The 22,360-nt window shown below is 40.6% G+C and overlaps 1 protein-coding gene across 1 annotated transcript in view; it reads left to right on the top strand.

Annotated features, from left to right (window-relative positions):
* LOC141427306 (uncharacterized) overlaps positions 1-22,360 on the top strand; it is a 67,366-nt gene that overhangs the window by 9,084 nt on the left and 35,922 nt on the right. The window contains 17 exon segments of the mRNA XM_074086631.1: positions 1,926-2,023; positions 3,407-3,659; positions 4,225-4,385; positions 4,754-4,997; positions 5,528-5,687; positions 6,143-6,258; positions 7,501-7,644; positions 8,052-8,126; positions 9,137-9,370; positions 10,074-10,208; positions 10,788-10,963; positions 11,929-12,154; positions 13,474-13,631; positions 14,151-14,281; positions 14,990-15,114; positions 16,635-16,837; positions 19,115-19,189. Coding sequence (XP_073942732.1) covers positions 1,926-2,023; positions 3,407-3,659; positions 4,225-4,385; positions 4,754-4,997; positions 5,528-5,687; positions 6,143-6,258; positions 7,501-7,644; positions 8,052-8,126; positions 9,137-9,370; positions 10,074-10,208; positions 10,788-10,963; positions 11,929-12,154; positions 13,474-13,631; positions 14,151-14,281; positions 14,990-15,114; positions 16,635-16,837; positions 19,115-19,189 — 2,714 coding nt within the window.

Here is a 22,360-nt window from a genome sequence, read left to right as displayed (position 1 = left end):
ATTGGCAGTTTTAACAGTTTTCTCAAAACACTGAAGGGAGGGGGGCCACCATCAAGGTTTTGCCCCGGTTTCGAAAAAAATCGTAGATCCGGGTGTACCACTACTATATCCAGGTACTACTCCGAATACGGAAATTCGTCGAAAGAATTAAAGTCACCGACATAGCTGCCATGCAAATTAAAGGGGAATGGGCCACATTGCTCGAAGAACAGATAACCGTTGGTAGAGAAAAGATCTCGAGTGTCGACCGCGAACCGGAAGACGAAGTGTGACAGGCATCCACTAGGTGGACTGGAGTATCGTGAGAGTTGCGGTTAACGGTGCTTGCAAGTGGCAAGTTGTCGTTCATTGTGGCTTTCTAAGGAGGAGGCCATTGTGTTCAACAGTAAACGTCTTTCTGGCTGATGATAGATTCGCGTGAAGCATTCTCGACCAGCTTGAAGTGCTGTGGCTCAGTTCAGTAAGATTATAAGAAAATAATGGAACACATATTTCGTCACTACTTTAAAAAAAATCGTACCTCAAAAGATAATTTTTCTGAGTGGACTTTATGAACATTATGTCAAGATTCAATTTTGTAGACATATTGATGTTAGATACGAGATTTTTTCAAAGTAGTGACGATTTTTTCTTTTGTCAATCAAATAAGAAATGACAAAGATGAAGCGCGTCATAGTTTGAGAGTGAAGGCCCGTGACGTCACTCCTTAGTAAAAAGTGTACGTAGGTGTGCCGTTAGGGGAGACCTATATCCAGCAGTAGACATCCTACGGCGTATGTGATGATGATGATGATGTGTGACGTCACACGTAACTCTAACCGGCTATAATGTCCGTAATATTTTGTTTTTATTGAATAAAGAAAAAATACGTCTGATATTTTTTGAAAATCTAACTAACGGACTAATAAAGGTGTTGTTGATGGTCATAAAAAATATTAAAAATGGTAATTTTTGCTTGAGCTCATTGGTTTCAAAACACTATTATGTGTCACGGCAATAAGGCGATGAGTCGATATTTTTTTTTTTGACTCATCCCCTTTTTCCTTAACACCATAGAATTTAGTGAGCTGTTTGTCCGAGTGCTAATGAAATAAGATTAAAGATGCCAACTATTGGGACAGTAGCGAGCACTCGTACGTTTACCTTATATATTTTTAGGAATCTTACTTATTACTATGCGAACAGTAACCGCACCCTTCACTAACACCTCAAATGTTAACCTGTGTATCATTGTAGGTACGTCCACGGCATGTGCGACCCGGAGGCGGAACCGCAACAGTACCGGCTCAAGAAGGAACAGAGTCCGACCTACGAGTACAACTGTCCCATATGCAAGACGCACATGCAGATCGCCGGCTCCAAACCTGCCTGTAAGTCCGCTTATGATAACAGCACTTATATACGGTACATTCCTAACCGGACCTTTACCTTGGTACATGCTTCGGAGTCATAATATACGGGACATATCAGTGCTCAGTGTATTTTCTTTTTATTTGAGCATTGATTAGAAATATAGTATTTTATGCAACTGTATCGTAATAGGGGTCCTTAAAACACGGTAATAGGGTCACATGAGTGTTTTAAGGCCTAATTACGTACAGTTGCATACAATATTTTATCTATATCCATATATTAAATCCTCATCATGTGTTCAAGAACCATTGAGAATGACCTGCATTAACGAGAACTAGGTAGGTATGTCTGCCCCACGAGCTGCGCCCGCGACGACCTGCTGCTGCACCCCCCCCCCCGTGCTGTAAATGTAAGAAATCTCATTAAGATACAGATTTCTGTATCGTTATGACCATTACGATACAGCCGTGTTCATAATAGAATTAATACCTATGGTTTTTGAACGCATAATTGAGGATTTACTATATGGGTGTAGATAAAAGCATTTTCTCAATTCATGATTTTTGGTACAGCGTTCGAGGATGACAACGCAGCGTCAACGTCGCAGGACTCGTCGTTTGGCGAAGACTCGTTACAGCAAGAGCAGGACCCTCTAGCTATTGAAACTAAGGTAGTATTTCTTTGTTAAGACAGGTTTAAATGTCTTATGAATTATAATCTGGAGGCACGGTAGTGCCCCGCCAAGTCGAGCGCGAAGCAAACATTGCCGTACCATCCTTTACTGGAACCATTTCGCCGCATTTTCAGGCCCCTATTTGAGAACCTCTGGATAAGACCAGAACGCAGAAATTTTCGTCATCCAGTAAGCTATAATCACATACTTAAAATCCAAAATTTCAAGTCCGTAGGTCATTTAGTTCCGAAGTTAAGCGAAAGCAAAGTTTCGCATTTATGACACTCACTCACTCATGATCATCATAATAGAACTAGTACTTCCCATAAACTCAGAGAGCTGAAATTTGGTACAGAGTTAGGGTTTAATGGCCACATAAAGGGAAAACTATAAAACTAGATAATCGAAGATTCTGGAGTAGATGGTGACCCTGATTAGAAAACAAGAGTTCAACCAAACTATTAGAGATCGACATACCGCCTTTACAAAAAATATTCAACTTGGTGGCCGCTCATTTGATAATTAAGTAATGAGCCCACGTTTCTACAAAAAGAAGTGAAATCCCACCAAAAACATTCTGGAAAAAACTAGCCAAGTCTCCATGGAGCTGCTTGTATAAAAAAAGTAATGAAATCTAGACAAAGTCGTGCCAAGTCTAAGGTCCCTTACTGCGATTTCTCTATTATTATAGTTAATGTTGTGTGACTTGGCCGTTGACTTGTACCCACTAACGTATAAAGAATGTTTATATTGTCCGCGTATTGAGTCTCAACATTTACTGGATAAGACTTAAGACTCAATATTCTTTATACGTGAGTGAGTACAAGTCAACGGCCAAGTCACACAACATTAACTATAATAATAAAGAAATCGCAGTAAGGAACCTTAGACTTGCACGACCTTGTCTAGATTTCATTACTTTTTAGTGATAAACAAGCAGCTCCATCGAGACTTGGCTAGTTTTTTACAGAATGTTTTTGGTGGGATATTAATTACTATGTGTAATTTTTTGTTAATTTTAATTTTACCTGCTATAAAATCTGTGTGATTTTATGACTTATGTAAATTTTCGCCCACTTCGAATGCTTATAGTTTTAAGACGGCCAAGGACAATTCATGAGCCACCATGGAACCTTTTCAAAGGAAAAGTTATTACGTTTTTTCTTTTTAATTAATGCGGGTTGGTCTGATGGTCTGGCTGGGTGGTCAATTTGTGTTTTAGTAGATTTGACTGTTTGTCTCATTATGCAGTAGTCACTTTAAGCTCTAGGCAAAAATCAAATGTAGTCAAGTTGTGTTCTAGACAGTCCTAGACCACCCCACTATGGGGTACTATAAAATGTTAGAATAGGTAGAAAAATTTGTTTTGTTTTCTTCTAGCCGGATGTTGGGTTAGGTAAAGGCAAACCTTACACAGTCTCGTCTAAAGTAGCGAAGAAGAAGATAGGCGGGTACAAATTCAAGGGCGGGATGCATCCCGCGAAACTGGGCTTCCAGAAACGACAAAGATCGGTGCTAGATTTTGGCCGGAAGAGGGGCACTAAACCCAAGATGAGGGGGGTTTTTGGGGTGCCGGGGTTGGGGCTGCAGAGGCCGCAGGCGCCCGATAACAAGACCCCTGAGGACGATCCAGGTAAAATATATATTTTTTTATAAGTATGTTTTGCTACGAAAAATCCTCCGGTCAGATTGCACCGTTCAATTCTGTCGGATTTATTGTAAATTCTCTCTCTAAGTTATCTATTACAATTTTGATACTTTTCCGTTCGACGGTAAAGCTTTAAAAATCGTACAAAACTGCTAAGTTTTCTCACACATACGATACGATAAACGGTACCGGCCCAACGGTGTAGTCTGATCGTTAGAATATTTCGTAGCGTCTGTAGGCCCTATTGTTCTAATTTTAAGCACCTGCTGTCCACGGTGTTATAAATTGGTAGCTACGCGTATGATGCATCACTTACCGATAGCCGAGAAAGTATCAGTGAAGAAAATTTGTCTGAACTAACAGATTCTTCAATTAAAATTTGTAAAGCTGATGATTGATCCCAGCCTAATTTGGTACTTAATTATGTGCACTGACTTGAAAATCTACAGCAACAATAAGATTTCGTGAGATGTGAAGACAATTGTGTTTTACTTTTTACTGTTGAAAACAATCTTATATTACTTAGCTAAATAAGAATGATTATTTTCAGGTGTGGAGAATAAACTAGTATTATGTTCGAGCAAAGACAAGTTTGTGTTGACTCAAGATTTGTGCGTGATGTGTGGAGCGGTGGGGACGGACTCCGAAGGGTGCCTTATTGCCTGCGCTCAATGCGGGCAGACCTACCATCCCTACTGCGTTAACATTAAGGTAAGTTAGTAATAAAATAAACGAATTTCAAGTAATAATACGAAAAGTTTATTTGCCAAGATTCGGCATGACAAGAAAATACATTAAAAATGAAAACAATCTTATATTTTAAGTTCGAGTAAAACGAAACTAAAAAAATGGGGCCGAAAGAAACAAAAAGGGCCATGCTCAGGCATGCCAAGGCAAGCCGCAACACTGGTTTGAGAAATGCTGTACAGTGTAGGAAGCGCAGTGTAGGAAGTCCACCAACGGCATAGACGTGCATTGGGTCAATTTCAGGGTGGGTGAGGGGCTTGAGGGAAATAATAATATAATGTAGTCGAAACGTCGAGGTAAGTATTCAGTAAACCGTACGTTTTGTTCGTTAGGTATCTCAAGTGATAGTGACGCTCGGGTGGCGCTGTCTGGACTGCACGGTGTGCGAGGGCTGCGGCAACCGCGGGGACGAGGCGCTGCTGGTGCTGTGCGACGACTGCGACACCGCCTGGCACACGTACTGCGCGCGGCCGCCGCTGGGCGACGTGCCGCGCGGCGCCTGGCGCTGCGAGCGGTGCCGCAAGTGCCTCACGTGCGGCACGCGCGACACGCACACCTGGTGCGAGAACTACACAGGTAACGGCGCGCCCCTAAGGGTAATACACAACCCTGCTGACGCGTCAGTGGTGTCCTACCAACTGAACCACCGGGAAAACCAACTAACCAACCAAAAATCTTAATCATTTGCATACGCCTTAAGTTACTGAATATCGGGCTAAGTTCAAAGTCATCCCAAGAGCTATGCTCGGAGTTTCTTTGTGCGATAGAATCCGAAATGCGCAAATTCGTCAAAAAAACTAAAGTTACCGCATTAAGTCGAAGAATATGCAAGGTGAAGAGGTAGCGGGCGGGCCACAAAGTACAGATAACCGTTGCGGGAGAAAGGTTCTCGAGTGGCGATTACAAAATGGAAGACGAAGCGTTGGCAGGCAAACTCTAATTATATTTATCCAGATATGTCATCTAAAATTGTTCAAAAATCTAACCAATCTCATGATGCATTGTTCTATACATTATCCTCTCGAAGAAGCCACACAGTCTAAAGTTTATTGACAATGGCTTGTAACGCTCATGTTCTTGATCATAACCAAACTTCCTTTTTCCAGAGTGCGGGCCGTGCGCCTCGCTAGTGATGTGTTGCGTGTGCACGGAGCCTTATTCCGATGGCGAGCTTATCATCCAGTGCGAAGGCTGCCGGCGCTGGCTGCACGCCACTTGCGACTCCATCCGCAGCGAGGCTGACGCAGAGACCTGCTGCCGTGCTGGGTGAGACCTCGTTATTAGTGCAACCACAACGTGTATAGCTTTAGGTAGCTCGGGGCCGTATTCGGACGGCGAGCTGATCATAAAGTGCGACGCGTACCAGCGTAGGCTACCTGCCGTATGCGACGCCGTAAGCGGCGAGACCGACATATAGACATTTTGCCGTGCCGACTGGGACCTGTCAACACTTGTGTACCCATACCCGATCATATGAGAGTTTGAATTATTAGGTCGTACAGTATAGTCGTTCATTCCGGGTCGACAAGTATAGGTCGTACTTTAATCGCACCTCGCATGAAACTGAGGCGGAATTCGGATATGCGGGCAAGGCGTGCTAAAAAACATGCCACGATTGCTGCTAATTTTCGGCGTCCGTTACCCACACCTTTCCCGTGTTGATTGAATGTTGATCTTATGATTTATTCGAACGGTGTACTAATTATAAAATTTCCCGCCAGCTACAACTGCCTGTTATGTCGCGGGCGCGAGCACGCCCCGCCGCACCTTGCGAAGGCTGCCATCGAGGCGCCGCCGCCGCCGCGACCCACTCAGATGCCCACGCCGCAGTCGCTCGGTAATTTACTTTCAAGATAGCATACCGATGATGGCGACCGCGACGGGTCGCGCGATCCATGCTTAGCATGAATTAATATGAAGCACTGATGGATGCTAGCGTCCGCGTCGCGTGACTAATTGCATAATTGTTAACACGAGGTCGCGCGACTCGGTTGCAGTCGCCAACATCGGAATGATACCTTCAGAGCTTATTACACCTATTGATAAATTTTATTTAACATAGATGTAATGCCGTCTCAGTTTGCTTTGTCCAACAAACAGAGACGGCATAACATTTATCTTCCACATAAAATGTATCTATGAGTGGTGAAGATTCGGTCGTAGCTTCTTTATTTTTAAACTAATTTTAATGACTATATTACTATTGGAAAAGGGTCCTTTAAATAATTTAAATTATACTTTTTATAAAACTAACACTTACTTAGCTTATAAGATTTTACTAACGGCCATCGATTTAGAATACCCTAGATGCACTATCACCTACAAATTCAAGTCGCAAAAATCCCCAGTACCATCGCTAAGTTACAAGTGCGTGCGTCTACTAAGGCAAATCAAAAATACATAATGTACTGAAGAACATTTCAATTTTCGTTACATGCAACCTTATGTCACGAAAATTAAGGTGTTATTTTGAGTGCGCGCGATTGGCGATTACGACATTACAAAATAAGACCATCGCGCTTTCGGTCAATCCCTATTAAGGCGGATTCAGTTTACGCCGCCGCGTGACAATCGTAACAAATTGACGGCTTTGACGTTTCAAATGAAGATAGGTACTTATTGAAATTAATTAAAACAATAACGTTTTTAATGAGTGTGAAAGCGTATTTTGCCGCAAATTCACTACATTATAAAGCTTTTAACTAGTACTTATCGAAAATACGATATGCCATTCCTTTTCAACGTCGCTAATGTATTATTTTTGAACTTTTTTACGGAGCACTTCGGCATGTTTTGATTCGATAACGAAGCAGGCGTGCTTTGCAGTAACGCGTGACTGATTGCGCAACTAAGCTTAGAAGGTGCTTAAGCACAGTTTTAGCGAGACACATTTTGAGCGTTAGCAGGGTATCTAGGGTATTCTAAGTCGATGCTAACAGCAAATAAATATGTACGAGCCGCAAAGTTTCTTGTAATAAATGGAATATTATTATTGTTATTGACATTTGAAGTTGCTTAAATTATTATTGACGGAATCCGAATACTACAGGCACAAATCTAAATTCGTCTTTAACTCTAGGACTGGGCGGCGAATACTACGTAGATGATGTGTGCTTGTCCCAGCGGGGCGCTCACCACATGAAACAGCTCGAGGCCGAAATGGGCATCACTCACACACGGAGAAAAAGAAGGTTCAAGAACGAGACCACTGAGAAAGACGCTGGTGAGTTCTGTTGTGTTTATTATCACAGAATTGTATTGCGTACGGAATTCTAGCTAACCGCTTCTCATCGGCTTAATCTTTCACCACCAAGCCTGCTATAGCAGTTAAAAGGCGATTGTTGAGAGTATTTTGTATGATACTGCTTAATTCTATAGTTCACTATTATGATCATTGCTCAGATTTCTGACGCCTTGTCTGTTCAGTAGGTAACGATAACAAAAATGTATAATTAATTAAAGTGCACCAAAGATTAACCTTTGAGCCTAGTTTCTCAGCTTCCCCACGCATATGTTAGTATATATATTATTATTTTATTTATCTATTGCTTATGTAACAATGTCTAATGTGAGTTTTTGTGTGTCCACGCTGGCATTGTGGATTAGAAATAATGGCATCTATTGAAACAGTGGTTCAGAACGCGGACGTCGAGATGCCTGACGACTCCAAGCCGGACAGCACGGCTGAAGTTAAAGAGGAACCGGGTATGTTACAATCGAGACTATTTCTACCCATTATGCTGTCAATATTAAGCGTTTCATCATTATTTTGTCTCGGTAAATACTGAAAAGAGATGATGCTTAGAGTTTACTTTTATAGAAAGTAAAGAGTCTTTAAAATTTTATGCTGCATTTTGAGCTTAATCTGTTAGAGGTCAAGCAATAATAATAATTATATTTCTTCCGTACTCTTTCCTACCTTCCATTAGAAAAATATATCTGTTTTATCACTTATAAATACGAACTTTACCGACAAAATACGATGGCAAAACATTATTCAAGACATTTGTATTGGTATTTTCCATTAATGCGGGAGATAACAGTGTTATTGTGGACTACAACAGAAGATAAAATCGTCACTACTTTGAAAAATCCGTATCTCAAAATGGATACTTTTCTAATTGAACTTTACGAACATTATTTCAAAGGTCAATTTTGTTGACGTATTGATTTGAGATACGAGATTTTTTCAAAGTAGTGACGAAATATAAAACGCGGAAGAATGTTAACACGTTCGGCCCCTGCATTGATCCACTAAGCTCTTACGCTATGCCTACGCATATCCCACATCAGTCACAAATTGGTGTCACTGGCATAGAAGTAAGAACTAAGAAGTCACAGACGTAACATAATTCGGTTGATCCGGTTTGATCACAAAAACGTTGTATTACTGACGTTTATGATCAAAAATTCGTACTCATATGCGCCGGTAACACGCATGTGTGTCAAGAGAATTCGTACCTCTTAAAGGCTGGCATAGCGTAAAGGCTTAGCGGAACGTTGCCGGAGCCGAATGTGATGTGATGTGATGATCCACTAAGCTCTTACGCTATGCCTACGGATGTCCCACAGCAGTCACAAATACGTGTCACTGGCTTAGGAGTAAGAACTAAAAAGTCACAGATGTTGTGTTACTGGGGCTGAATGTGTTAATATGTATAACCTATAGAGTAAACTACCAAAATAACGTGAAATTTCCATTATTTTACTCACAGGCATATCAAATGCAAATCTCAAAGAAGGCATTCTATGGAACGTAGTAAACGAAGGCCCACCCCCTGAAGGGTTCACAGTGTATACGACTGAGTCCGGACTGACAGTTCTGCGGAGAAAGAGACAGCGGAACCTGAACAAGCTCGGTATTGGCGGGTTCGTGGTCCGACAGAGACAGACGACGAAGACGCAGGCGGACGATGAGAAGGACGGCGATGGGACGCAGGCGTCTGGAGGTAACAAATCTTTTAAACATTATTTCTAAATCTGAAAAATCTGGAGTTTGGTTCGTTATACACTTAATTTTCTTGCGTTTGTCCTTAGTCTCGCCTGTTGGTAAGTGATGGAATCGACGAAGAAATGCAAATAAAAGTTCGTCTACGTTAGGTGTTGTTTAAAGGTGGCTGGAAGAAGCTGGATGTGACAGGTCGAAGATAAAAATCAAATAGGTTAAAAACGGTGCTGACTGAAAATCAGCGCTGGGGTGTTTATTATTAACACTTCAGCATTATGCTGAGCCAGTGTCCGATTCGCAACCGCAATGACACATATTTTCCTACGTGTTGTCTATTTGTACTCAATACTATTGTTGTGTCTTGTGTTGTGAATAAATGTATTTTCTTTCTTTCTTTCTTTCAAATAGTGCGATTTAGGGGAGGCTTAATGTCCAGCAGAGTGAAAAGCTTATGATGCATGATACAGGGCTTATCGATGTACTCGCGCGCTAAATAAATTGTTTTGCTTCTAAATTACATGCGTATCTGTTGGACTTTGTTATTACTTGCGGAGAAGAATACTTCAACAAATTAATTTAGATTTGGCTTTTTGGGAACCGATATTTCGAGTTCAAATAGTATTTATACCACCTTATCGCGTAGTCTTTGTCAATTCATAGTTGTCTGATTTTGGTATTATCTTAAAGTCGGCTGTTCTCTTTAGAGTCGCCGGGCAACAAGCGCAAGCCGCGCCGAAAGCCGCGATCCAAGCTGATGGAACAATTCCCCTCCTACATGCAGGAGGCGTTCTTTGGCAAAGAGCTGTTGGAGCCGGCGAAGCCTGCTGTCAGCTCCACTGGTAGGTGCCCCTATTATGTCTTAACTTTTTAAACTTCAATGCACGAATAATCTAATACCTTATACACGTGTGTTTTTTGTAATGGTTTGACGTTGCTCATTGATAGGGTTTTGAAGGAGTAATGCTTCGAGTTGCATGAATGAAATATTGAAATGGTATATATGATAAATAGTTAAAAATTACGATAACAAAGAGGTAAACTTTCTTAATGTGTATGTTTGCCGTTGGAAGTATTGAACTGATTCATTTTAACTTATAGAAAGCTACAGTACTCAATCCCTGATTAACATACTTAGACTGTTTATATCCCGGGAAAGCGACCTAACCTATCAAAATCTCGCGAAGCGCAGACTAAATTGCGGACAACAGCGATATAATAATGTACTTGTCCTAGTGTCGAGCATGACGAGAGTATGAGGTTAGAGTACATTACCAAAGCTGCATCAAGTATAATAATCGTACAAACTTTGCCACTCGGCCGGGCTACTCATAACTTCACAAATAAACGGTTTAAATGTTAAACTTGCTTCTAAACACGAAGATCGGTTTACTTGTGATTCATTATATTGTTTTTCTCAGGTAACCCGTCGGCGAGCCCCGGCGGCACGGCGCGGCCCGGCACGCCGGAAGGCTATCGCGAGCTGAGGGACTTCAAGATAGACCTGGAGAACTCCGACAGCGACGGCGAGGACGTGCTCGCCGCGCTCACCACCTTCAAAGACAATGACAGTTCTTACGTTATCAATTTGAATTCGGTAAGTTGGTAGTCATTTTTTTTTGAACTGCGATTTTGTTTGCTTGGGTGAAAAACTATAGAAATATAAAAATAACGTACAACGATATATGCAGCTTTTGCTAATTTTGTGAAGTAGAGTTTAGAAGACTTCAATCAATAATTGTAATTTTTAAACTGCTCTATAATTGTTAGGCCAAGAAAGGGCTCTATACCCTCTAATTGGATCTACCTTCATTATCGTCTGTCAATACGCTGTTTTACTTACTGAGTCACATCTTAAAGGCCTACGCTAGTTGGCACGAAGCGGGCGTACGCTTGCGGGTTCGGGTACATGCAATAGTAGATTATTGTCGTGGCCTGGATGTAGGCAATTGCTGGCTGAGTATGAGTATTAAACGGACGAGCTTGCAAGTCCGTTTAACTAAAACGAAGCCAACAATTGCTATTCCGGCCGAGACTAATATAAAGCTTTTTTCAAAAATTACGAATAATTCTGACATAGAATAAACTTTTTCTCAAAATAATAATGCTTTCCCGCCTTTTAACATTAAAAATAAACTGCAGGTGTATTTCTCCACCGAAAACACCACAAGCTGTTCCAGACCCAATAAAAAAAGTCCAGAGTTCCAACAAAATATCTGATTCCGGCCATTACTTGGCTGTATACGACTTGTGCCAACATTTCCATACGCTTCTTAACTTAAAAAAAAATTGTGACTGATTGCAGGCGCGTTAATTTATTATTGTCGAGCTAGCGCGCCTGCATTCTTTTTAACTTTTTAATTTTTCGCTGACCATAAACTATGCACTTCACCTTCTGATTAGTTCTGATATGTAAAGAATAATGTCAACTTTTACGGACATTTTTGAGAAAAAGCCGTTAGTTCATAATATTTTTCAGTACGCGTCCACCCGCTCCGTGCAAATTCACTTCAGCTAGGGAAGGCCCTAACACATCAATATTTTCCATATTCACTTACACAGGAGGAAATAGGCTGTTTGCAATCGTTAAAATCGAAAGAGGAGAAAGACGACGCTTCCAACCATACAAAAATCAAGACTGAACCAGAAGATGGAGTTTTGAAACACACCGAGGACTCCACGGCGTTGAAGAATGCGATACTGGGTCCGCAGCCGCCCGAAGAGCAGCCTGCCGCCGCTGACGCTATACCCACTGTGCACAGCACCAAGACTGAGGCAATCAGCAGCGGTAAGTACCACCATTACGTTACTGAAATCTCATGGAAGTAGGATATATTTGGCGCCCTCCCGTGCCGGTTATGCGAGATGGTTATGTACAGTACTGTCAGCAACAAAAAAATGAATATAGCCAAAGTGACAAAAATATGTATACACGACCTTAATGTTCAGGCAATAAAGTCCTTGTCTACATCGTAAAGGATACTTTATGTAAACACGGCTAGCCGTTACCCGCGACTCCGTCTGCGCAGAATTCGTTTATCGCTATCCCGCGGGAACTATGCAATCTTCCGAATAAAAATTATCCTATGTCCTTCTCCGGGACCTAAACTATCTATATACCGAATTTCATCTGAATCGGCTCAGTGGTTTGGACGTAATGAAGTAACAAATAAATAAAAAACAAACAAACAGACGTACAAACTTTCGCATTTATAATATTAGTGAGATGTTTTAGGACTGTTCTAGCATTCTATTTATAAGAGTTTGGGCTGGTCATTGATGAGTCGATTATCGCTTAGGTCTTTTCCTTTTATACAAAAGGTTCTAAAATGAGTCCGCATTGGTTGGGTTATTTTGAACACCCCTGTAAAGGTTTTTTTACTGGAATTTTCTACTCAAAATATAGCCACGCCGTCTCTTGTCATCGACTATTTGAAAATCGATCTCCTGACATGGCATATTCTACTTTGCGTGTTATGCAACAAGGTCTTTTTTGGATTGGAGCTTCGATTTAATTCTGTATATGTCAACACTCATCAGGGAGGACTAAGATTCTTGATTAGCCGGTTCCCCACTGAGCGAGCCGCCTCGCGAGACAGGCGTATGAGGCATGATTTAGTTCGACGAGGCGGCTCAGCGGGGACTTACTTAGGTAAAGAACCTATTTGGGCCATTTTTGTTATTTTGTTGTCGATATCTTTCTTTTCTCATATTTCAATGCAATGAGGGTTTTCATAGCGAAATATCGCTAGATGGCTACTAATATCGTCAGGTCCGTTTGACGTTTGCTTGCGATTGGCTCATTTAGTTATTTAGCCAATCGCGAGCAAACGTCAAACGGACCTCACAATACTAACGCCATCTAGCGATATTTCACCTCCGTGAAAACCCTAATTTGGTGAATTGGTAAAGTTACTTATTCTGACTATGGTAAGCCCAATTTCACACTATGTCCTACAAATTTGTCCATTGAGTTACACAAAATGTACGGAAATTTCGTAACTAAACTGAAAATTTGGTATAAAATGAGGAACTCAAAATGAAGAAACTACAACAAAATAAAAAATGGCCCATTTAACTTATATTTTGGTAATATTGCGTGTACAGAAACGGGCGGGTCATCGCAAGCATCCACGATATCGCCCAAGGACGACCTGTCCCTGCTCGGCGTGAATCTGGACGCAATGGTGCGCGATTCACTGCCTGATATGGACAGCAACGACGTCGACGAGATCTTCAAGGGCGTGCTTACTGATGATTCGCAGGTATGTAGACTAGCGGTTATGCTGACCTATATGTCTCTAACATCATCTTACACAGTTTGATTGATAGATAACGCTAGTAATTTGAAAAAGTCCCGTATATCAAATGAATACGTCAGCCAAATTGACCCTTGAAATATTGTTCAAAAAGTTCACACAGAAAAAAATACCGATTTTGAGGTACAGGCTTTTGATATGCGACGCTTTTATTTCCGGGAGTGCATGTTATCGTGATTATGGCGTAAAGCCGCTGTGATAATGTTAGAACCATTACACATGTGCGTTTGCGACACCTGAAAAAGTGTCTGCTTTGACAGTCGGCAACGAATGCTGTGACACTTCTACGTAGGGCTAAAACACGAAAAGATATTGAGGTATTACTATAGATAACGCGGTTGCCGCGCAACCCATTGTTTTATAGTTGTTGCAAAGTTTTATATCATTACAAAATGAAACAGTTCGACTTGATTCTGTGTTGGACTCGAAGTTATATCAAACTTAGAGCAATGTGACTTTCTACAGGAATCTCAGGAATCGTCTGTGTCGTACGTAAACTCCATGTCGGGTACACCGTACTCGCAGCAGCGGCAACAGTTGCAGAGCCCGATGGAATACGCGTCGCCGTACCACAATGACTTCGGCGGCGGTAGCAGGTATGCTTTTGAATAAGCAATTAGCACGCTAAAGAAGCAGTGGGTTGATCACGTCTACCGTAGAAGCGATAATATAATTGTTGGAACCGACGAGTTCGAAAGTGGAAACTGCGTGGCAAGCGTAGTGTGGGACGCCCTGCGACTCATAGGAGTAATGGCCTTAAAAGGACTATTGGCAGTGGCTGGATGAGGAAAGACGATCATAGACAGTTGTCATATTATCATTAGACAATTTAAACCAATTTACACAGTCTCAACCAAGCAAAGCTTGTACGAATTCGAATTGACAAGCTTGTAAAACCTTGAATGTACCAAATCTGGCAGCTGAAGTTTGTTTACATTTAGTAAAATACCCATCCAAACTAAGTATAGGGTCATTATTTGAGCGTTTATTCCGTTTGATTTACGTGGGCACGTTTTTTCTGACATGGCCGAAGATTCTATTACAGTTTCCAGGTCATCGTGTACAAGTAAGGGACGTCTAAAAAATAGTTGAAAATGTCAGAAAATCTACAGTCCATTAATAATTATGTGACCACGTAAATTGAACCGGTTGAAACGCTCGAATAATAACCTACTAAACGTCTAGGACTCTAACAATCTTTCGTATTATTCGTGGCGATCGTACCCGGGACCTCAAGCTCCATTAGTAAGCTTTAACCACTTGTATTCTAACGGGGTCTAAGTGACGTCTCGTTTGTCATGCAGCAGCAACAGTGCCCTGAGCCCGCTGTTCTCGGACTGCGGTGGCGCCGCGTGGGGCGGCGACCAGCCCTCCGCGCCGCCGCCTTCCTACAACCAACGATCCGCTGAGAAGATGCGCGCCGATGAGAGTGAGTAAACTAATGCATTTGTGAAGTCTACTCGGATAGACGTTGTGGACAGTGTGAACATACCTTTATGCCGATGTTCTTACATAAATTAGTACCTATTAAGCTGACCTTATTTGACAGGCAGTCAGTAAAGACGCGTATCATACGAATGACAAAGACTCCCTATAAACAAAAAAAAATATCATAACATTAGCTTTAAAATCAAAAACGCTCAATGGTATATTACTAAGAATATTTAAAGGTAAATAAAAGACGCCCTTTCTAAAATGGTACATTTTCTTAGAAGGTACACTTTTTCACAACGGTGCGCTTTAGATACGTGTACAATTAGAAAAAGAAAATGTTTTTTTGGGTAAGTTGTTTTAAAAGTCTAAACCCAATTATTTCTTGAACATTTCTGCGTCAGAATAATCTAATCTTAGTTCCTGCACTACGCACCACTGGTCAATTAATTGTAAATAAGTATAACTATATTTACATTGTCCACAAATCTGATTAGACTTTTGGGGATCATAGTGCACTGACTGAGCGAGCTATATGATCCTTACCCTGACGTGCTCAACAAATAACCCATGGATATAAAAGAGGATGTAGAGGGAACGATTCGTTAAAGTTCCAAAAGTTAAACTTTGCGTGGTGAGCTAGTCATACCGTTCGTTTTAAACCATATTCGAAGACTTATAATCTGAAAAAAACCTAAATTAGTTGGTACATTATTTGCTTGCTGTTTTCTATGCTGAATCTCTGTCAGCATCATGCTCATCTTCCACCAGACACCGCACGGACTCACTTTAACTTCCATCGTTAGGCTGCATGGAAGGGGTGACACTATTTAGCAACCCGGATAATACCGACATGGAAATACCGACCCGATTTTTCGTGTACAGTCAGCATCAAATATATCCTAGCAGCCAAAGTGTTCAAATACTTCGGCACGCCATATGTTTTGTATCGCATGCCGAACTATTTGACCATTTTGGCGGCTACTATATATTTGATGCTGACTGTACACGCCCATAGAAACTTATGTCATGGCAAACAGACATAAGTTTCTATGAGCGTATACACGAAAAATCGGGTCGGTATATCCGGGCCGGTAAATAGTGTCACCCCATGGAAGTACTTCCTCAAACTTTTATAAAGTTGACTAGCTTTTGCCCGCGGCTTCACCCGCGTGGAATTCGGTTACCGCGCGCTGTTCCCTCGGGAACTGTGCATTTTTCCGGGATAAAAAGACTGTGACTCTCTGGCCCATAAACTATCTCTATGCCAAAAATCACGTCGATCCGTCGCTCCGTTTCGACGCGGAAGACGGACAAACATACAAACACACTTCCGCATTTATAATACTAGCATGGATCGTTGAAAGTTAAACTGAGTCCGCACGGAGTCCGCTCCGCTTGCCGTGGGAGATAGGCAACTAGTGTTAAGTATATTCAATCGTCAAAACTCGCACATCGAAAAGCAATTGCAGCCTCATTAAAACACCCCAACCCTAGCTAAATACTCCGCGTGTGCAGGCCTAGGTCCCGCGGCGACCATATCAGCCGTTCTATACGCGAACACAAACCATCCCGAGTGGAAGACCGAGTTCCCCAACTGGGTGGACCGGTGCAAGCAAATCCTAAAGAAATGGCGCGCTTTACCATCAGAACAGAAAGCGCCGTACCTCCAGCGTGCGAGAGACAACCGGAGCGCCATCCGCATGAAGAAAGCCCAGCAGGTACGTTGTGTGGTGTGTGCCGTGTGCTGTGTGCTAACCCAACTCACTTACCACTTGTCTTTAATTGTGAAGACGTGTTTAGCTTGCGGAGTGTCTCGGACTGGCGCGAGTTTATTCATTGACATTTTATACCATGAGGCTGCCGGACTGTTGTAAAGCTATGCCGCAACATTCCACCGGTTCACTATAACCACGGGAAAGTGTGTGGCCCTTGGGATATAAAAAGATTTCAGAATATAAAAACAACTAAAGTGGACAGATTAACACTTGTCGAATCCGTGAATATAGTTTTCGTACTTAACTTGTAAAATTTAAGTGAAAGACGTCAGCGTATGCTGTGTACTTTTGTTATTTTATCTTTTCACTATATAATGCAAGTGCATAACGTTTCTTTCCTTTAGGAATGTCACAAATTAGGGCAAATAAAATTACGAGTTAGTGCTATTTGCGAACATTTCCTGTCAAATCTTTAACATTTGTTAGTTTTTATTAGTGAAATCTTGCTTTGACAGTGCCGGCAGCACTCAAATCCTTTGATATAAAAATCGTTATGTCAAAATTTTGGTCGCTTTCAGTAATTTAGAATTGATGTAAACGAAAATCCCGTCGGGATTGGAGCTAATAGAAATTATTTGACGATACACGGCTACACTGGCTAAGATGTGCTATCACGGGTGCTGTAGATTCTCTCGCTTGTGCTAAAGAATAGCACCCGCGCCTTTAAGTCCGGTACCCTTTATGGTTTTCGAACGTTTTGCTACTCATATGAGTAATTTAATACTACAGGAGAAATATAAGTAAAGATCTGGTGGAAAATATATTGTTGGCAGTTTAAACACAATATCAATTTATCGGGATCGTACGTTCTAAGACCATAGCGACTACTTAACTAATTACAACCTTAAATCGGTAGTTGTATGTTGAATGTCGCAGTAATGTTCCAAGATTTTCACCTCTATTTGATCCTAAAATTAGAAACACGCAAATGCAATATGTTTGAAAACAGTTAAAGGAATCGGACGAGAGAACTTGCACAGCTTATGGCACATTTCTGTGTTTAATCAAAAGGAAGAGTTATCAAAAATAGAAACGAATAAATAAATTAGAGTTGCAATCTTTTGAGGCGTTCAGATAACTAAGATTACACTGGCTGACAATTTCAATTGGCATGAAATTTTAATGTAAATTAAAATTTTTAGTCATTTAAGTTCGCCCATTGTTTTATGTGTATCGGGAAAAATGGTGTCGTATATCGCATAATTGTTATAATGATACATATATAATGTATGATTAGTTACAACGAAAGAAGCGGGTAGCCAAGAATTATTCGTAGGCTCCAGAGACAAAGCTATTATTAAGTTTTTGTTTTCGTGCCTGTGAACCTGAAGTCCTTCCTGTATTCCAAAAAGACTTTTGGAAACTTAGTCTCGGAAACGATAGTATTTTTAAAAGCTAAATGCACGGTGCGGGTCTTTGACGGTTGTAGCTCGAATATTCAATACCTACAGCGTTTTATATGGGCGACAACAGGACAATACGGAGTCAATTAAAATGATTTAATTTTAATGAAGTCGAAATGTGCGAATAGTTTTTTTTATCTGTGTTAATCTACGTGGTAATTGAATTAATTGCAAGCTTTATGATATAGAACTTTCGTGTAGATTACGAAACCATATTATTTGTAGTATTATTTAGTAGATTTTTGTAACCATTACATTACACATGTTATATGTAGGTATTGTAAAACAAGAAAAATATGATTGATCAATTAAATAAGCTGCATTCTGATGATTTAAAACATTATACCCGTTGACTTGTAAACGGAATCGAAAAGTCTGCATCATTCTATCCTAGTAGCGGTCATAAATGGGCGTTTCCTATAAATCAAGAAACCATATTAAGGCGAACAATTAATAGTTCAAGACTAAATAGCTTTAAGGACAATAAATAGATGAATTTAATAGTTTTACAAATATTAATCGACAAGTTTGCAACGTTCTAAGCTAGTAGTTATGAATGGACGTTTCTTGTAGTTCAGGAAACCATATTCAAGATGATAATCCAATCCTTTAAAAAAAACATCGCCAGTTATCGCTAAACAAATGACAATCGGAAAGTTCGTGCCGTTCTAAGCAAGCAGTTACCATCGACCATCAAATGAATGACTATCGTAAAGACCCCACCGTCCTAAGCTAGCGGTTACCATCTACAATTAAACAAGTGAGCATCGCAAACTCCGCACCGTTCTAAGCTAGTGGTTATGAATGGGCGCAACAGAGCACGAGCGCGGCGGAGCCGGAAGCGGGCGCGGAGGCGCCGGCGGCGGCGCCAGCGGCGGAGCGGCGGGAGCCGGTGCGCGCGCCCAACGTGACGGTCACCGCGCGCGGGCTCGTGGAGGCGGACGCGCACATCCGCGTGCTCACGCCCTCCGAGATCATGCGCACGCTGCCGAGACTCGCGACCCCCGTGACCCCCGCGGCCCCCGCGGCCCCCGCCACGCCGTCCGTTACCACCACGGTACTCCGCGCGGAACTTTACTCGCATACGCACGAGCATTACGCAGACATGACACGACACAACACACTACTCGCTAGCTTGGCCTGAGTGGGTCATTATTCCAGTGTTTTAACCGCCGCAGTTTTCGTGGTCACATTTATTATTTATTTATTAAGTTATTAAGGATCGTCAACATCATACAAAAACATTAATATCTAGTCGATGACATTCCAGGTAGATGCTTATTTAATTATAGGTAACCACAACTAACTTCTATGTCATCGGACGATATTTAAAATTAACATGTGAATTTTAAATGAAAAGATAAAGACAAATGGAAAATTATACAACTAAAAAGAAAAAAAGAATTTGTAGACTGTTGAAAATGACGAAGAAGACGATTATTTATTAATTAAAACATTATATTTTCATCACAATACGAACTAAGACACATATCGAAAGACAGCTAACTAGACATATTCTAATAGTTAAAGTGTAAGCGGCCAATATAAATCTACAAAGGTTTACAACCTCAACATAGACTTTGATGACATTTTCGATTATTTTGTAGACGTCCCGTATTTCTAATAGATAACCTGGTAACTGTAGCAGAATCTTCTACCATGTGAACAAAATTGTGCCCACGAAAAACAAAACAAAATGAACGCTCGAAAAATGACTCAAGTATAGCCCGGCAGTGCTACCTCGGTTGCGGCTCGGATATTGGGCTACGTCGCTTGCGGCTAACCGTGCGGTTTGAGCGCGCCGTCTTTTTTTTAATATATGCTTTGAAAAGGGACGGCATGCTAAAACCGCGCGGCTAATGGCATAGTGCGTACATGGCCTTAGTTATGTGCCCTGTCACCGCTCTCACTGATACCCTGTTGTAAAAGGACGTATCAGCCTCGGCGGTGGGGCGTATAGCTAATATTCAAGCCGTCATTAAGTTTGAATTGGGCCGTATTACTAATTCTTATCAACATCTCAAAATCAGATAAACATTAACAATAAATGTTTGATTTTAAAAAACAAACCTGTTACTTTTTTACGATACAAAGCGCAAATCGTCACAATATAAAGTACACTGCACTCCTACTTTACTATAACACTTGTGTGCATCCCAAAACACTCATAGGGGTAGGTATTACCCGAAACTTATAAAAGACTTGGAACTGCAAGATTATACTGTACTGTACACTTGAGAACATTATTGCATTATTAATTTGCTTATCTCAGTTTTTCCAAAGTTTGAAAAATACTAAAATATTTGGGATTTACATCACACACAACACTTATCATACTCTACCTTTGTAAGCCCTATTCTTCAACTATTTTAAACATCAACTTAGCTGTTTTAATTTCGATGAAAATCATTGCATATATTCTTTGATGTTTACTCGTATGTAGCAAAGTAGTTACTTAATTTGATGTTGTTTGTACTGCTCGTTTAAAAAAATCGTTTTATATTGACTCTTCTTTTTTGATGATATCTTGCCAAGTTTCCCTAAAAGGGGCTGTTATTTTATAAGAAAATATAGGTACACTAAGCTACATAAATTATCATTCATGATTTCTTATTAATATAAAAAACGTCAGCTTCAGAACTTGTTGAACTTCAGAACGCCTCTTTCGTACAGATTAATTGTACGACAAAGTTATTATTGTTGATGTATATTTTATTGTAATTTGCCCAGTTCCGTAATATAACTTGAGTATAGGTACACTACAGACAACCGATGTGAGTGTGTATGCGAGCTCGAGAATTGTTGGGTGATCGCGCGTTTGCACCTCGCGGTCTCCGCACTCTTAACTTTAATCCAAATTAGTAATCACCCAACAACATTTTTGGCTGTTAAATGGCATTGTAAGCTGTGTGAACATTTTATTTTCTTTGAGCTTATTTTGGACGAGGGCAGAACCCCCGTTGAACCATAAACCGCCTCCCGGACTCGTGTCCTCGGTTGCCGTAATGTTGTTTTTATTATTATTTCCGCTTTGCCTTGGTAGTTGTTGGCTTTAACACGGCGCAGGTGGCTGGGTGTGGTGTGCTAACAGTTCTAACACGTCGGTGTAGTTCACTTTACTTTGCCTTGTTACGCTGCTGTATAAAGCTTCGTGATGTTGTCGGCAGGTTGTTCCTGTAACATAGCATAAGTATTTTTTTTAACTATAACGTCTTTCATTCTGAATTAATTATTAATCTCATATAAGTTTAAAACAAATATTACACTCTAAGACATTATTTTTTGTTTGTAAATAAATCATAATATTAACTCATTTTTGTACCAATACCTAATACTAAATTTTCATTTCAAAGTATTTCTCCAAATATTTGTATTTACACACATTTTGTATATAGTTTGAATATTGTAATGTTCAGGGTTTCACTATGTTATATGGATTGGCTTGGAAGATACGTACGATTGACAAAATCAAGCATGGATTCTAAGTAGGTGGTAGTATCATGTAACTTAGATTAAAATACTTACCTGAAGTATGTCACAAAGTAATGTACAGATAAACTTTTGGGACCATTGTGCGCTGCAACACTAAAATAAAATATTTTGAAGCATGTTTTGTCACACTAATTTAGAGGTCATAATAGTCCCAAAATTCTTATTAAAATTGTTGGTCAGATTTGAATCGGGTCTTGAATATTTGGGAGACTACGTACAAAATTCTCGGTTAGCCGTCAAACTTATCATCAGTTTATTTTATTCAAACATCTATCTAATCTACAGAGAGGAAGCAAGCCGTTAGTTATTATCTCCATTAGTAAGCTAGTAATATCACTGGCTTATTTACTTTTGGATGGGTATTAGCTGCTCCCCCATAGTATTTTGGACTTTTCTACGTAATGTCACATTTACTCGACAAAAGCTATTCCACTAAGACTAGAATAGAATCGCTGGATGTTGAACTTCACTAAAAATTTTCAGTTTGAATAAATCTGTCAATGTGTTTAATATGCAGCACATTAAGACCCTTCTAAATAAGGTTGAGGTCTATTCGTTTTAAGATATTGTT

This window comes from Choristoneura fumiferana, chromosome 4, assembly GCF_025370935.1.
Source record: "Choristoneura fumiferana chromosome 4, NRCan_CFum_1, whole genome shotgun sequence".
Lineage (NCBI taxonomy): Eukaryota > Metazoa > Arthropoda > Insecta > Lepidoptera > Tortricidae > Choristoneura > Choristoneura fumiferana.
This window is presented reverse-complemented; position numbering and strand designations above follow the sequence as displayed.